The sequence below is a fragment of the Bradysia coprophila genome, unplaced genomic scaffold, assembly GCF_014529535.1.
Source record: "Bradysia coprophila strain Holo2 unplaced genomic scaffold, BU_Bcop_v1 contig_350, whole genome shotgun sequence".
Lineage (NCBI taxonomy): Eukaryota > Metazoa > Arthropoda > Insecta > Diptera > Sciaridae > Bradysia > Bradysia coprophila.
Genome location: NW_023503608.1, coordinates 8,933,065 through 8,951,557, shown reverse-complemented (window position 1 = coordinate 8,951,557; position 18,493 = coordinate 8,933,065). Strand labels below are relative to the sequence as shown.

General features: G+C 31.5%; 1 protein-coding gene across 3 annotated transcripts in view; it reads left to right on the top strand.

The window, feature by feature from the left end:
* Nucleotides 1–18,493, top strand: part of LOC119080687 (homeobox protein araucan) — a 75,479-nt gene that overhangs the window by 21,047 nt on the left and 35,939 nt on the right. The window contains exon 1 of one of the 3 annotated variants that reach the window (XM_037189124.1): nucleotides 10,623–11,617. The exons of the other annotated variants lie outside the window; for them this stretch is intronic. Coding sequence (XP_037045019.1) covers nucleotides 11,570–11,617 — 48 coding nt within the window. The 5' untranslated portion in view covers nucleotides 10,623–11,569. Of the gene's footprint in view, nucleotides 1–10,622; nucleotides 11,618–18,493 lie in introns of those variants that run through there. 3 annotated transcript variants of the gene reach the window in all.

Genomic DNA, 18,493 nt, shown 5'->3' with positions numbered 1-18,493 from the left:
AGAAGCTTCTCGTTTGACTAGGCTCAATTAAATATGACTCACAATGTCTTCAGATTTGTCTGATTTATTTATGTGTAAGCAACACAACAAATATTGATGAGATGATCGATTGAAGAAAACGGCTTAAGATCAACTCATTACATTGGAGCCGTGTGTGTGGAGGAAAAGGACGTTTAAACATCTAACTTCGTGTAAAAAAAAAGTTTTCGGTCCAAATATATTTAGAAACTAGAAAGCTTTACAACTTCACCACTATAATATGCTCCTGTTTCCGTTTACTAATAGACTTTATTTATTAATCGGGTTAAATTATCAAAATAGAATAGATAGAATAACTTCGATAAATAAATGTGTATATTACTAATGATCTTGCTATACACAACCAACAATTTTAGCATATCCCAGCATATCGTATCCAGTGTATATAACCATATATCAAACCACCAGTTCGGTTTTATCCTTTCTCTCTACTATTTCAAGTCTAATAATATGCATGATGTAGATTTTCAAATGTACCTCTAACCTTTCCCTTTTAACTATACAGAAATACGGTATAGTTACAAGCCATGGAACCCATGCATCCCCATTTCACCATCATAGATGACGTGTGTAAGATAGCAAAATGGTTTTGTTTGGTGGAGGTAAGGAAGGTGCATACTAAAAGGGTTGTTGTTTAATTCAACATATATTTTGCCCATATTACCTCTATCCTGCCTGGCATATAGCAAAATAATTCTCCATTCAAATATTGTTCGGTCTTCTTACTCGCATATATATAGAGATGTTTGTGTGGGAAGGTTGTATAAATTATTATGTGCGGTAGAGATTAATTAATTTTGAGGGATATTGTTTAAAACAACACTAAACACATTGGGTAAGAGGAATGGTTAAAAAAAGAAAGAAGTTATATGGTCACCATGAGAGTCCATATTATGCATGATATTTCATTTACATATTCTCTTGGTAGGTATATATATCTGCCTATTGAAAATATATAAATAAATTCAATATGGTTGAGTACATTTTTGTTTTTAAAAAACATTTTACGAAGCGTATAGTTTGAATGTGGGTGGAAAAAGACGATTCATATCTTTCTGTTTTGAAGATAAATTTAAATTAATAACAAAAAAAAATAAATATTCATTTACATGATTTAGGCATGTGAGTTTTGATGGAAAAAAACGCATCACATCGACAGTTTCGTTTCATTTTCACACCCCTCACTTCGTGTCCCACATTTTATTAGGATAATATTCAGAGCTTGCCACATGCTGTTCTGTATCATGATCAAAACCAAACACTCTCAACAACTCCACATTTAAACACACATAATCAGACCACTCAACATTTTCCATGAAAATTTCTCACATCAATTACGGTTACTTAGCAGAAATTTTTATAGCCACACTTTTTGCGTATACATTTATTAAAGCATAGCAGAATTTTTTTTGTCGTATCATTTTTATGACACAACACAAATGCACAGAAACAATTACGTTTTTGGAGTTGGGGATGTTTTACTGTTTATTTACCGACTTTTCAGCTCTTTTTGGCATGTGTGGTAAAAAAAACCATCCATACGGGGTGTTGGTTTTTTTTCCTCTGTTTTATTTATTTTGCTTTTGTTATTTATATGAAAGTGAATTTGCTAAAAATCTCAAGAGGTTTTATGTGCACTTAAATGTAATGTAGAAAATGTTTGTTGAAGGCTGTAAGCATTTTTGTGCGTGTAAATTTTTCTGATAAAATTTGACCTGGTCTAATTTCCTGATTTTCATTATAAAACTGTTTGAAGCTCTTAGGATACCAAAACATCCTGAACACAATTATTTGTGACAAGTTGGTGTTTTCAATAATCCTCGATTGAAAGTATTAACAGGCGTTAGTGCTACTTGTGCAACTAGCGATAAATGACATTTTTCACTAAGTTCACGCATTTTAGGGTAAAACTACTAAATAAGAGCCCTTATTGTAATACGAGCCCTCTAATTGTCTTCTATTTTGCTAGTTCGAGAGAACGTATTTGAATTAAATTTAACCCATTCATTATACAGGTGAAAATGTTAAAATTGAGCATGATCCCATCCTTAATACTTGTTGGCATTTTATTAAATTCATCACAGCATTGTACATCAGCGAATTACGATTTTCTTTATTTATGTTTGTACGTGGAAAGTCGCACACATTTCGCAACGGGTACCGGTGATTGACTCCAACATAAGTCAATCTGTCACAATGATATTTCGGCATCAGCTTGAGTTTGATTTTGAAGATAACCACCAACTATGATCCCTTGCTTCACACTTAGATTGGTTGTGCATCTAACACCCTGAACATGAGATCTCTTACTATATCGTCGTACTATCCTTATTGCCCGATTATTTTTTTCAAGTCTATCAAGTCATCTGATTTCATCTACTTTGCTTGTAGCTGAGATTGATGGGCAGCATTCAAAGTGAGGTGAAATTATCGATTTATATGCATTAACACTCGAGCTGCAGGCGATTCACATCGTGTGTTTTAAAAAGTATTTATCACCGAGATTCATACAACGCTTTTCTCAATCATGACCGTCAAAGTTGGGATTTTCGCGAGGGGTGACGCACTTCCATTTAATCCATTTAATCCAAAAAAAATTTTTTTAGTTTTACCGAAATAATTAGGCTACCCACCTGAAAATTTTTTAAAGTAATTGCGAAAAATAGATTTGCACGATCCCCAGCTCGTTTAAGTACTCGTGAGGTATAGGATTTTTTTTTTGTTAATCCATTTAATCCACTTTACACCAAAAACTCCTAAAAGTGGATTTTTTCGCTTTTTAACAGTTGTAGTATGAGTTGTAGTACGTGGTTCGACCAAAATCAACAATTTTTAAGACTTTTACAGTATTTGATAAAATGAACTTTTTTCCTATTTAATCCATTTAATCCAATTTTTATTCCATTTAATCCATTAAATCTATTAAATCCATTAAATCTATTTAATCCATTTAATCCATTAAATCCATTAAATCCATTAAATCCATTTAATCCATTTAATCTAGAAGTGAGTCAACCCTCGGATTTTCGCCACTGTGTTGAGAAAAATATCATTTTGAAACTGATTGTATCATTCGTTTTCGCTTTCAGTATCAGATTTACCTTAGTGTCGTGCTGAACAAAATGTATAGTCAAATTCCTACACGGTGGGAAAGTGAGAAAAAGTTTTATGAAAGGGTACCCAAAAAATTAGGATTGCTGGTAGTAACGGGACCTTACAGGATACAAAAAAACCACAGCGCAATGCCAACAACATCTTTGAATTTCGATTTTTTTCCGAAGCAAAAAAATGTTTTTTTTTAAAGGGTTCCCGAAAAAAAGAGTATTGTTAGGAGTGATGGGACCTCAGAGGACTCAGAAAAACCGTTCCACTACTAAGCTGATCCTTCGAAAAAAAATTCTATTGGCCATGGCCACCATGCCTACTTAATACTGTAATTTGTCGCGTTTTATCACATTGATTCTCGCTAGACACGTATCCATCCAAATACCTTGGCAGTTGATGCGTTTCACAAGAAGTCAAATTGCAATTCTATGCTCAGTTGATTTTATTTTGAAATTTGAAAGCTGAAGAATCATAAAAATGTAATTTGATCCACCTACTGAACTCGAGAAAATATTTTCGAACTTTTGCAGAGGAGGAGGATCGATAATTCAATTATATTGAAGATTGAAGTAACATTGGTCAAGAATTTTAATCAGATCCTAATTAAATAAACTATTAGCATGTTTTGGTTCGCTTCCTGGAACAGTTTTTCTGCTGCGATGAAATGATTTATATTTCTTTAGATGGAAGTCTAAAAATTGATTTGATTTAACTGCGATTATTATTTATTGAAATGTTTGTCGAAATGGTCAAATTGCTTTTCAATCATTAATTTAAAAAATAAAAGCAACAATAACCGTGCTAAATTGTTAATGAAACGTGTATATACCATACCACCTACGGTTCGGTGTTTTTTTCTTCTTCTTCTCTCGAAACAATTTTTTTTATAAACCAATAAAAATTGACCATCAGCCGAACAACCGTCACCATCTAATGCAATATAACATTCAAACCCAAAGTTTATATATTTCCAGACCTCACACAACTTTTGTCCCATGGTTATTTTGGTTAAGTTTTCTTGTTGTCATTTGTATCGATTGTAAATTATGTCTAAATCCATTGTATTGAATTCTCTGTCTAACGCAACACCAGTGCCAACAACGACCAGAAATGCTATTCAATACAGTGTGTGATAAAATGGTTCAGATTTGTTGTTCGTGAACAAAAAGCTGTTTTCTAAAAATAGTCATTTTACGGAATTTGGCATGGAAAATGTCATTAAAATGGGATAAAGTTGTTACACAGTCATTGTTGTTCGATTTCATGTTTGTTAACAAAACGCAAACAAAACAATAAAAAAACGTTGTTTGGTCCTACTTCATAACCTTTTTACATTGTGATTGATGGACAATGACAGGCTTTAAAAAATAATTTTAAGGACATTCAGCTGGCTGGACAGTGTGCAATCATATGCTATTCAAACGTAAAATTTATGGGATAAATGTAGGTACACGAGAGTGAAATTATTCTGCACAAAATGAACAAATTTCTATATCCGTCCCATGTAATTATGCATCGACAATATAATTTTGAAATTTTAATGATAAATGAAAATATATTTCACCAAATTAGCATTTAACATTCGCATAAAATGTTATAAAATTTTCGTCCATTCGCGTATACACTTCTGAAAGTTATAAATTATCTATGTTTAGCTTCACATCCAAATGCTATATAATTCGAGCCACACCAAAAATTAATTTCAGACTAATTTGTCAATAAATATTCAAAATATTTTATAATCTTATAGACGATGCCTCGCTATACATCTTGGGTTTGTTTAGTGAAATAAAAAACAATAAAAAAAAAAAGATTTTAAAATCGTGACCACACGAATAATGACAACAATTAATCAATCAAAGTCATTCAACGAAAAACAGATAAGGATACCCCATACATAAACAATAAAACTGTCCTAATTTTTGTTATATTATTCGCTTTCGAATAAATGAATTAAAAAAAATATAAATAAATCGAAAAGGCCATAAGTTTTGTGTCTTAGGAGTTCAATAATGCGGCGCCACAGAGTTATTGACTTAATAAATTAGTTTATTATTGTACGGTGTTTCTTTCCTCTGTATTTTTTTTTGCTTTGCTTTTAAATTCAAACCCTCAATGCTGCGTTGCATACGACATAACGAAATGTAATCGTAAGGTCTACTTTTCGATAGAATTGTAATGGGAAGAAGAGACGATTTATTATCACAGATCTCAAAGTGAACTGCATGAATTCTTTTTCGATGCATGAATGGAAATACAACGTTGAGACCCTATAAATTGAATTAAATTGAGAAACGTAAAAAAAGGAAGAAATAACAGAAAATAAAAAATAGCTCTGTGTGTGCGTTGATTTGCAGCTAAAGTTTAGTTCTCAATCTCTTGAGACACCTTAGACCATTCTAATGATTAAATGACGAATGTTTAACGTATTTGATTGCTAGGCAAAACGACCACCAATGTCACAGATTTCACAATTGCACAATACTCACTCATTCAATAAATCAAATCAGCCACAACATCGTGTCATCCTATTAATTGCTAAACGCGGTGTAAGATTAGTTAAAAATTAATTCGGCTAGTGCACCATTAAAAAGAGCAAACGTATTGCGATACAAATGATCGAATCTATTACTTCTTTTGTTCGAAGTATTGTCTTGTTCTTGATATAAAATCTTTTACTTCATTGGTTTTAACATATGTTTTACAATATAGTACCGTGTTAAGCGTACGTCAGCTTTTAATTTTGTTGCCATTGTCGATAGCAGATGGCTCACTCTTTTTTGCGGAATTTCAAACGTAGCCAAAATTTTGTTCAATCATCAAGTGTTCGTTTTCCAGAGACTAAGTTCAAGAAATAAGATCTTCAATAGACTTTCTATTGTTATTTCCTTCATTCAGACTTGTTCACAGTTATTTATATTATCCACGAAATGTAACTCAAGCCAACAATAGACTTCCTAATACCCATTAAAACCGTTAATAAATCACCTAATTAGGTGTTAATAATATGATTCAATTGAGCCCATGTTATCTATGGAAATTTTATTCTCTAGATAAAATGAAATCTAATCTGTAGATTCAATCCAATCATCAAACAGACCCTAAGCGAAAGGAAATTAAATATATTTTCAATTACTGAAATGTGACGTTCGTATCAAGCCAGTCCCTATCAAGAAGTTGATTTCATCGGTATACGTTATTATAACCCACACAATACGCTGCTTTTTTTAACGGCTCTACAGAAATCTTTTACACGCCATTGCATTCAGTAATATTTTCATTGATATTAAAACCGATAGAAAACATGATTAATTAAATATCGACTGTTTGACAAATAATGAGTTATCGTTTCAATCTATAAATATAAAAAAACGAATTCTATTTATTTCACATTAGGCCAAAACACATATCAATAGATTTAACGTTGATTATTTCGATATTGTTATTTTAGTCAAAAGAAAGTGCCGCGACCATTTTTTTTTTCCAAATTGATAAGAAATTTCGGCTTTGATTTTTGTTTTCATAAGTTTCAATCATACACACAATGTACGTACTTGAAACGCAATTCGCAGAGGCAATACACTTTTGATGACGAGTTTTATACCTCAATTATTAAATTCGCGGAAATGAAATTACTACAAACGTTTGTAGCTTAACTAATAGAATATTTGTTTCAAAGGTTGCGGTACCGATAATTGTGCCATTATTAATATTGGACTTTGTGTAAGTAATAAGCCAATTCAGACCTAATTCAAGTCGAAGGTTATTGTTTGTGGTTATTTTAACCATGAATAAAATATTTAGAAACGATGTGTTCTATACAGCTAAAATAGGTCTTTAATTACACTACAAAAAATCTAATTTGAAACAAATCCACCTATGGCCCAGAATCTATACATTTTTCGATTAACCTAATAGATAAAGCATAAGTTAACCGATTTTTTTTAAATTTAGAGACGGAAATAACCTTACTGACACTGACAGCAAGTCAATTCTATTACGTCTCCTTTGATTTAAGAATTTTAAACGTTTTGACAAAAATCTTCTACTTCATTTGTTGTATATTAAATTTGATATTATAAAACTGTATTAGCTCTCACAGTTCTCACTCATCTTTGTTGTCGCTGTAGTTAACAGATGAAAAAAGGGTATGTGAAAGGTTATAAAAAGCCAAAGTCGAAGTTCAAAAACATATTGGTTTTTGAATTTATATTAAGCTGGATATCGTTTGTTAAATTGGGAGAAAAAGAGACAATGTAAAATAGCATCGCGTTCAAATGAGTATTCTTGCCCAGTAACATTAACATCTGTCTGTAGTCTCCTCGATCGATTAAAAAGCATTCGCTCAGTTCCGCTGTACATTTTATTTCAGTTGCTATACGGCAGTGTTCAAATTTCTATGTAACACAATGAGACAATACTCATTCGTTTACCAATGGGAGAAAATTAGCAGCAAAAAGCAATAACCATGTTTAAAGACATTTTTTAAATGGTGGAAGCTTGGTTATTACAAGATGTTGTCCAAATAGGAAATTGCAACAAGAGCGAGTTGGAATTTCCTATTCTTTCCGGAGATGAACATATGATTTTTCATCCGGGCGTCAATAACGGTTTTTATCCACAAAACAGGACATCAATTTGTTTCACCATTTTTGAAAATCAAAACAGAGTGACAGTTGTAAAGAGAAACAATTTTTTCATACCTCTGTCGAATATAAAAAATATTTTTCATACCATGACTAAAAGTCTTTTTTAGCGTCTGAGAGGTTTCCAGACAGTGCCGAAGACCTTTAGTCCTAGGTACGAAATAAACAATTTTAGCGTATTCCCACGCTAAAAAAGACTTTTAGTCACAGGTACGAAATGTACTATTGTTCACCCCATGGTATAAACAAGAGTTGAGGAAATAAAAAAAGTCATCAGAACTGTCATCAGAGCAAGCGTGAACAAAACACCAACTTCTTACCCATTACAGTGGATAAAATAAGGTTATTCACGCAGTACGGATGAAAACTCATATTTGTACTGCTGATGTACATTTAGTTATTTCTTTCTTTTAATATAACTCTTAGCCTTATCACTCTATAAGTTAATTATTGAAGATCAATCGTTCTGGAATTTGCCGAATCCTAACGAAATAGATTTCGTAAATAAATTGACTCAAAGATTGTCTTCGAATTTTCTTTTTGTTTTGGTTTTCTAATTTCAACTTTGCCTTACCTTACCGTACAACTTTTAAAGTCAGAAAATTCTCGATGATGTAGTCCTCAAAAACGTCACGGAAATTTTATGAATGTGAACAGGTTTGACACTAGCGGGATGAAACTGTGTCTTTACTCACTTTATGGACAATTTGGGTTTAGTTTTTGTTTTAGTTTTAGTTTGACTTTGACAAAAAAATTGGCCTATTTAGTAATTTGAAAGAGAGTTTCCGAACATTGCGTGATGCTGAAAGCTTTTTCCGTTGTACATCACCAACGTGAAAATCATCCTGTCATTATAATTACATTATAATTCTGATCTATGGATTTTGCGGACTGCTTATAAATCATGGAAATTTAGTCAAGTGGAAGGAAATTCTTTGCGGATAGAAACAGAGTCATCTCTAATACCATATCAGGCGACGATGGTTAGTACACATTCGTTAAAACCTCGGTTAAGAAAAATGAAGTAAAAGATTTTTTTTTATCAAGAGGTAAAGAATAATTTGTACAGAAGATGTAAAAGACATAATGATTGAAGTTTTACTGCCATTTGCTGTTCGTAAAATGTTAACTAAAATGGGAGGAAAGGGTATTTAAGTAAAGAGAGTAGGCTCTTACTAATTCTCGGACAGTCTGATTAATTCAATGCTATAATTAGATCTGCATTGGATCAACCACATTTATTGAAAGAACTCAAAGAAAATATTTCACAATACTTTACTGGCAATTTTAATTATTATGAACTGAAAGTCGATACGATGAACATGCTCTAATAGATGTTAAACGATCAATTTCAATCCGAATGTAAAAAAAAAGAAAATTTAAATGAATTTCCATTTTAAATACCATGTCGATTTTATACTTATTGTATTTATGCAGATACGAATGTTGAACAAGCCCACGAAAGCATAACATTCAGATCTTTCCTTTTATTATTTACAACAAAAAAATATACACGAAAAAGTTGTACACAAACACATGATTTTCTATTCTACAAATATAATTTCAATTTTTCAAAGATTCAATCATAAATAAAAAAAAATTATATACTTGAACGCCTAACAACGCCCCACCCACCTTGCGCACCTATCTATCATTATCGATGATAAAGACTTATAGCAATAACCATATAACCCAACCATTGCTCACCAAGAGAAACATACATATAACCATAATATGCATACAAGAATAACCGATATAATGATGCTGTCTCTTGTCTCTCATTGTCCACACGCAAATACTCTTCCCCATTTCAATAACGTACAGAATGAAAAGAAGAAGAAAAAATTAAACAAAAACCGAACAAAGTTTCAATAAAAATCCATGTTACACAAAAAAGAAAATCCACTCCTAATTTTTCCATTCTAAAAGAAAATTCCTCTATTCATGATAACCTTCTCTTTATACTTCTTATACTCTGCACAATGTGTACGTACATGTATACTTAATAATAAAAAGCATTAAATACACAAAAGTAAAATAAAAACAAATCAAACAGGAAGAAAAACGATATCAACGACAACATCTACATCGAATGTAATGAAAACAACTTGTCGTGGAGCTTTTGCAATGGCCACTTTTTTTTTCTGGGATTTGTCCGCAGTCACAGTGACAACAGGGAATGGGGTTTGTACAATTTTATGTTCACTATGACACACAACGGTTGTATACATTTTATTAGGATACTGGGGAGCGATTTCGTTTTTTATACAGATATAAATAGTTGACTAACTATACGTGGTGGAGAATACATTCTATGCCATGTAGAACGACGTGGAGCAGATGTTTCTAGTTCGGTGAAGTATGGACGAATATTCCTCAATATTCTGCTTTTTCCAGCATGCATATCGAAAGAAAATAGTTCTCACAGAGGATTATAATTGTGAAATGCCGCAGGGTTGCTAAGGTGTCCCTTTTTCGAAGATTCCATTTTAAAGAAAAGCGCATGAGTGCGCAATGCTATTTCTAGATCATTGTTCAGGTAAAACAATTTTCATATTCCCCTTTGTAGAGTAAATGATAGAGGTGTGGTTAATTTCTGTACCTCCTCTACTCATGTGCTCAGCTAAGTCGTATGTGTTGTTGCTGATGTTGTGTTCTCTGTTTCGTACATTGTGTGTATGTATGAGAGGTGTCCGTTGCTTACAGAAACATGAATGGAATTGGACATTTTCGTACGCCCATACGTCACAGTCCCCTGGTATGGGAGGCGATAATCAAATACCCCCGCCGATTTTCGATACTTTTGTGTTGTGCAATATACTCCACCAGTCCGTGATTAAACGTGAACAAGTGCGCATCGCTGCTACGCATCTTGCGCTACAGTTACGGAATTTTTTTTTATTTTCATTGTCGTTGTATAGTGAAATAGAGTGTGATGTGACCTATAGTACTCATCGACGTTTTCGAGACGACTGGGATTTTTTTTAGATACGAAATTGTAACGATTCTATTGTAGTTGAGAGATGAGTGGATTTTTTTCTTCTTCCTTTTTTACGTTCATTTGATTTGAGTGTATAATGCGCGTATTCCATTTGTTTTTGTTATTTTTATTGTAACAATGAACAAGAGTAACACAGTGTTGTAAGGACATAAGGACAATTATTTTGATTGTTCGAAAACAAACAATTCACTTGAGCTTTTTGAATAATTGTATATGCGGCGGATTATGGTGCGGATTTTTATTTTTATTTTATTTTTCTTTTGTTATGAATGAAGAGCATGAGTGTTAAAAGGACATTTTGAGATTTATTGGATAACATACAGTGATGATTTGTTAATGACAAAAGACATTATTGTTTCGGATTTTCTTTTCGGTTGTTACTTTATTCGATATTGGTTTCACTGATTCGAAAAAATGTTTATGTCGATTTTATCTGATTTTTGTGATGGTGCAATAGCATCGTACAGCGGCAGACACGGATTATTTATGTGACAGGGTGGATTTAATCAATTGTCTAAATGTGATTTTTCTGCCTCAAAGTTCTGTTTATTTTGGAATGGATTAAAGTGATCAAGTTTACGTTGAACGGGTGTACAACTTGACCGAGACAGTGTGTTACGTTGAATCAGCTTTAATTTACACATTTTTTTCGTTTGTTTTCAAAATTTAATTGCTGTTTTGTAGTGCAATCAGTTTTATAGCCAATATACTTAGCGAATAAAGTCCAATTCGTCCTATTCGAACGATAAAATCAGCTGTAGAAAATTTATTGATTATTATGGCTGCGTATGCTCAATTCGGTTATGGTTACCCGTCGGCAAGTCAGGTATGTGAGATTGTCATTGAATTTATTTATTTTTTTCGTTGTAAGTCGTTACTGTTTTTCTTGTTTTTAATTACATTTTCATTGTACAAAAAATAACCGGAAATCAGAAATTTTGCTGCATAAAAAGTTGTTACTGAAATTATCCTTACTTCTTTTACTGTGACACCACTCGCTTAAACAACCAATAAACATGTTATTACGATCATGATGTGGTCTCCAGAGATTTGTAGTTTTTCTTTTTCATTGTATCATAAATTAAATCTCCTAATTAAATGACTAATTAGTGAAATAATAAACTGAGATGAATGCATCAAAGGCAGACATAAATAAAAAAAAGAGGTAAAGAAGAAGAGAAACGATATTCATGATCTCATTAAAGCGCAGTTATACGATCACAAAAAGTCCTAAATCACATGCTGTTAAATAAATGTGTCAAGATCAAGAAGTTTCATCGTTAAAAACTTGCCAAATTCCCTTCTGGCCGTTGTCTAAAATGTTAATTAATTTATCAATGATTTCGTCGATTAACTCACACATATATTACCTTTTGTTGGTGAGTTCTGTTACCTTCTACCATTCAATCGAGAACCCAACAATATTTAATATATTTTAAAAATGTGACATCGTTGGGATGTATCAGCAACGACAACAACAACAAAAAATCGTTTTTACGCAACAAATTTGAAATCGTTGTCGCATTTCGTTTTATATTCAACAGTAAATTGTTTGATTTCGAAATCGAGTTCTGGATCAAAATGCAATTTATATGAAATGACAACAAGCCAAGAACGTAACGTTACGAGTATATTAGATTATTATGCGTTATGCTCTTCACAGTTTTTATTTCTTTCAACTCATCTTCGGTTGCTCGTTCCGAGTGCCAATAATAACAAAAAATCGGAATAATTATCGATATCGCCAGGAGATTGATATACTTTTGGTTTTAAATCAATTAATAATTCATGTATTGCAAGCCGGTATTTTTATAACTGGAAATATTACCAGTGAATTTCGCAATGTATATTGAATACGAAATGCCCTTAATAGATTGAAAATCGTTTATATGGCTTATCATTTTATTAAAGCCTGTAATTGCTTACTTTTACGACGAAAAAGCAGAAAAATGACTTTAGATTAGTGATCCAGAACCATTGGATCTATAAATGAAAAATACTGAAAATATCACGACATTGTACAATGTTTTGTAAAATTATGAAAAACACCAAAGTAATAAAATGAGTTCGATGTTCGTAGATTTGGTGTATAGAGAGGAAAATCGGTTTTATCTTTGTCAACCAAAATAATGTACGTTACAGTTAAAATAAACTGTGCGCATGACCCATTCAGAAAACATATTTTCCGCTAGCGTAAGTCGTTCAAAGGTTTCAGCTCTATTAAATTCCGACATACTGAAATTTCCATCTTCTTTAGTCATATACTTCTTTAACGTTACAAACGCGTTACCATATCCAACTCTGGACCACTTTTGTCTAGCCTTTTTATAAACCAAATACAAATCTGGTACTTCAAAATCTGCAACTGATGCGTTGAGTAGAAAGAAAAAGGAAAAATGATGTATCAAAGTCAGAATGAACAGCAAGCATGTAGCGATGTCAATAAATCTACTACATCTTTTGTTTAAAGTATTTGATACATTATCATACACTATACAATTTTACTTCATTTCGTTTGAGTGCACATTCTGTTACCCAGCGCTTATTTTTGTCATCGTTGTCAATAAAAGATGACTAGCCATTTTTTGAAATCTTTCTTATGATATAAGGGATCAGCAAGATCTAATTATGTTTCAACTGCAGCCAAATTGACGTGCTTTAAATTCATTTTCCGTGCAAAAAAAAACTCAATTCTCAAGTATTTTATAAACAATCAGACATTTAACAACCATAACATAATGACTTTATGATTTATGGACACAAATAAATTTATTTATTTTTGTATACACATGAATTTCGGATACTTTATATGTTGATTAATTGGCAAACATGTGATATATAAAAATGCAAAAGTAAAATAAATAAATTTTTTTATAGTTCGCAAAATTCTGTATAGTGACTGGTATGCATGTGGACATGTGAATAATATGACAAAAATGACATTTTTTTCAGTTCGAATTTATGCAATTTGTTCATGTTTATATGGACAAAAATAGCGTAACATTTAAAAAAAAGACATCGAAATACGTTCCATTTTCAAATTCCAATTTAATCGAATAGCGCTGATTTTTTCGTTTGGTTGAAAACATGCTGCATAGGTTAAAAATATACCGCTGTATGTATATTTTAAACAGTCTCTCGTAAAATGCATTGATTTATGAACAAATTCATCATTGCAAAGTATTTTCTTTAATGAGTAATAAAACTTAACTTTAAATAATTTACTCTAGTCAGTTGTATTATGCACTTTGTGGTCGGCTAAACATTTTATTATTATCGAAATAAATAATTAAATCATTTCAATAAGAGTGTATTATTTACGAGGTCGTATAAACCAGTATAAATACTGCACAATTTACCATTAGGCATCAACCTTTCGGTGCGTTGCTATTGTAAACAAATATATTCGTAATACATATAATGAGCATAATATTGAAATAATTAATTCGCAAAAATCGACCAAAAGTAGAGAGTCTATTTAATCTTACAAACCGAATCCACAACTCGTAAAACAACTGCGGTTAGGGGATTATTATTATTAGATTTTAATATTCACATTTAAGTATTTGAAAAATCGTTTTCGACGCGTTAATTACAGTGTTTATTTTTGGTAATCTCTATGTAAGGATCATTAAGCTTCTGTTTCAAATTATAAATTCGTATTTACCACTACAATATTGTTAGAGTTTTGTCAGTGCGTTTATCATGTGTGTATCGTATACGTATAATTCGAATAACTGACTGGTAAACTCATATTTTTAACATTTTTAAGTCGACTCAAAGATTCGATGGCAATTTGTCCACATGAAGAAGAAAAAATGAATTAACATTTTGGATTATGCTTGTAATCTTCTGTTGTGTATGTGATTCATACAAGTAATTTATAACATTGAAAAATACAATATTTCTTAACTTTGACACTGTCAACGTAACGCTTATACGTTGTATATACACTTTAGACACAATTTTAATAACAACCACACTCATTATGGTATTATGGGTCTAACAACCGTTAAGATTAATCTATTGAAAAATGACGGTTCACATTGATAATGTTTTGACCCTGTAAACATGGTAATGTGCAACTACGTTTAAGCTTAAAATTTCCTATTGTTGAGTATTCTTGAAAAAATAGTGTTTTGTACCTCGTTAAAAATAGTCGATTGTTATATCAATGAACTTAAATGTCATTCATTTCGACACAAGTACAGAAAATCATATGACCATTTCGATACGAGTGTGGAAAAGTGTGTCAAAAAAATTTTGTTGCCCTAGATTTTGTCACTAGCGAAACTTGTTCAGAAAAATATCACTTATAGACTCAATCGCAATCTGTCATATTGTAGTTGTTCATTGCACAACGATTATCTAAACGGATAATCATCTGATATCGACAACGGTCCTGTGAGATCTTTCTATTTTTTTTCTCTTCATAGGAAAATACACACATTTAAACAAATAAAGTAAAAGATTTTGTATTACAATCAACTGACGATACTTTAATCAAATGAAGTAACAGATGAATTTATCGCTATTCGCTTGCCGTTTCTGAAGGCTAATCAGTCCTAAGTGTATATTCTTCGCAATTTAATTACGATAGCTTATAAACAAACTCAAATTTTTTTGTAATCAAAGCTGAAAGTCTCAACGATCAAATACGATTTGTAAAATCAATACACTTAGTTAGGGTATAAATCAATTGATCGAATGTGCCCGACTATACAAAAACTTCTGAAAAGTTTATTAAACTAATCTCTGTATATATCTGCGCCTTATCAACACTTGAAGGAAAACAAAATGTTATCACGATAAATCGACGTGGAATAACCAATGGATTTTGTTTTTGTTGTGTGGTTCGGTTATCTGTTTGCAAATAAGTCTGAGTCATAAATATCTTTGACTAGCCAGGAGGCAGGTCTCAATCAATTTATTTAATTATGCATTAATTATATCATTAGCCTAATTCAATTAAATAATTGACGGATTAAATTAATAAATTAAATTCAGTAATAAATCTTTCGGACATATCAGAGCAGTTAATTTTTTTTTTTACCAATAAGTAAGAGAGAGCTCCGAAATGTATGATCGAAATTATTTACGGAACCGAAACTTACTGACTTACGAAATAATTTTTTTTCCTTAAATACCCCTCCTCACAACATATCATTTTAATGACAGTTTCAATAATTTTTTGTTACCTTCATAATTTCTGTATGATGAGGTGCATTTATAAATATTAATATATGCCTTTATAAAGGCATAATAACAATAATAAAATGTGCGATGCCTCAGACGGAAAAATGTCCATATTAATAAGAGCAACAAGAACTCTTTTTTTAAAATTATCATTTTTATAAAAACGCACACATAATTTTCCACAATACTCTCAACAACCAACATTGTTAAAATATATGATATGCGAAACGGGGCTGCCGCGTTTCAATAGCCACTGATATATATGTTTTTGCTCTGGATGGTATTATATTCTCTTGTTATATTATGAATAAATATGTATTTTTAGTGCCCGTTTTAAAATACATATCTTTCAGTAACATCTCCCTCGTCTACGTGGTTATCAAAAATGCTAAACGATCTAGATTTTTTTATATTAAAATAATAAAAATAAAAATACCAGCGGGGAAAAAAGAAGTGCAGTGCATATCATGTGTGTACATGTGATATGATGTTGAGACTGAAAGATACAAATCTGCTGATATTCTTACATATAAATGTGTGTAGATGTGGTGTAATGCAGACCGGCGGCTATTTTCGCTCGTCCGATGACGTTAAATGATCCCTGTTAATGATTTAATGGATATAAAATGTTCTCAATTACTAAGGAATCACCCTTCCAGCAAAAGGAATTAAAAATAAACTCAACCGATCCCTGATGTGCCCACATGTAATTAATATAATTTAGACGATTATATATTTGGAATACCAATAGACAATCAGCTTCCTATAATACGTATTTATTCGGCACTGTGTAATATATGTGTGTGTATAGTAGCAGTCCGATTAAACGTCGCAGTCGAAAGTGCACTGTACAGTTGTATTATATACATATAATATGTTGTGCAACAAACCAACAACAATAATACCCTTAGAATGTTAACGAACTGCACAAGGTGTTGCAGCTGGTTTTCATACCATCATTTTTCGTATATTTTCGTTGTTGTGCACAGGAATGATAAAAACGAAAATATAATAAAGAAAAGACGAAACGAAACTGTTTTCAAAACATTACATTAATTTAGGGCTAATTAAAAATGGGAAAAAAGTTTGTTTATAAATTATACGCAGGTATTTGATGGGTTTTTGTTGTTATTTAAAAGACTTCTCATTTATAATTTATGAGTTGGATGTAGTCTTTTGCGAAAGTTGATCGTTTTAAAGTTGTATGAACCCACAGCTCATTGCGATATAATAAACATCTAATTTATTCTTTGCCAGAAGACCACGAGATGATTTAATTTGATAAAATTTGATTAAGGTATTTGCACAGAAGTGTGTTTCGAAACTCTGTTTTGAAAATTTGAAAGTTTGTGTTTACCTAATAATTCGAATATTGTGCTCCAGTATGGGAACGTCAGTTTACCGTTGGTTGACGAAAACCAAAAATGCTGTAAGACCGATCCATTAAAAATGCAAATATGAAAATTATGCATACCTTCAAAACCCTTTTGCATGCACAATATTTTTTTTTAATATAAACTAAAATCAGTAATTAGCCATCAAAACGGCAAATCATTTGAATAATTTTTTTCTTTCCTAAAGATCCTGATACATAAAACGCTTGAGTGAAAAATAAAAATACAAAAAAAAATTAACTTTACCGACAACCTGAGGCTAGAAAGAAACATTCAGCAAAAGCTTCTGTGCTGTGCATTGCATTTTTCAGTAATGAATAAATTATAAGAAAAAAAAACCTTAAAAAAACGGAACCATTATAGCGATAATATTACATATTTAAGAAGTTATAAATTCATAAAGTAAATTTTGAGATAAACATCTGAATTTTTATAAGGAAAAGTTACACTTTTTATACAAATTTTGCATTTAAAATTTATATATGGAGTGAATGAGTATATATATATACTATCAGGGATATCCAGCATATGCATTATTATGACACAATGCACATAGCATTAACGAAATTATATGAAATTTGTATGACAGCTACTTAAGACGACCTTTGTACGAAACAATCTATCTTGAAGAAGTATAATTTGGCAGTTGTGTTGTTATTATTATATATGATGAAGGCTTTGGCCTGTTGTTTGGTCATAAAACGAGCCAATAAAATTTATTACTTTTGTAGCAAAATTGTACATTAATTTCTCGTTTGACATGATTATTAGTATTTATCTTTTCTGTCGTTGAAACGGACATTTCGTTGGGAATATAAATTTCAATTGAAATGCTTCGTTAGTAGAGCATTGAAAAGAGTTGCGTAAAATGGGGTATCGATTTCTGGTGGTCATTGGCATCAGTTTTAAGACTACGAATGCAAAATCACTAGAATTTCATTAATTTTTTATTTGTTCAGCTGTTGACCAATTTGATGAGTATTCATTCGTTGTCGTTTTATTGCACTTCACTCTTTTGGTCGCTGAATACTCATACAATCTTTGCCATCTACGTGAACAAAACAAAAACATCTATAATGTATTAGACATAAAGAGAGATTAATTTTATCGAA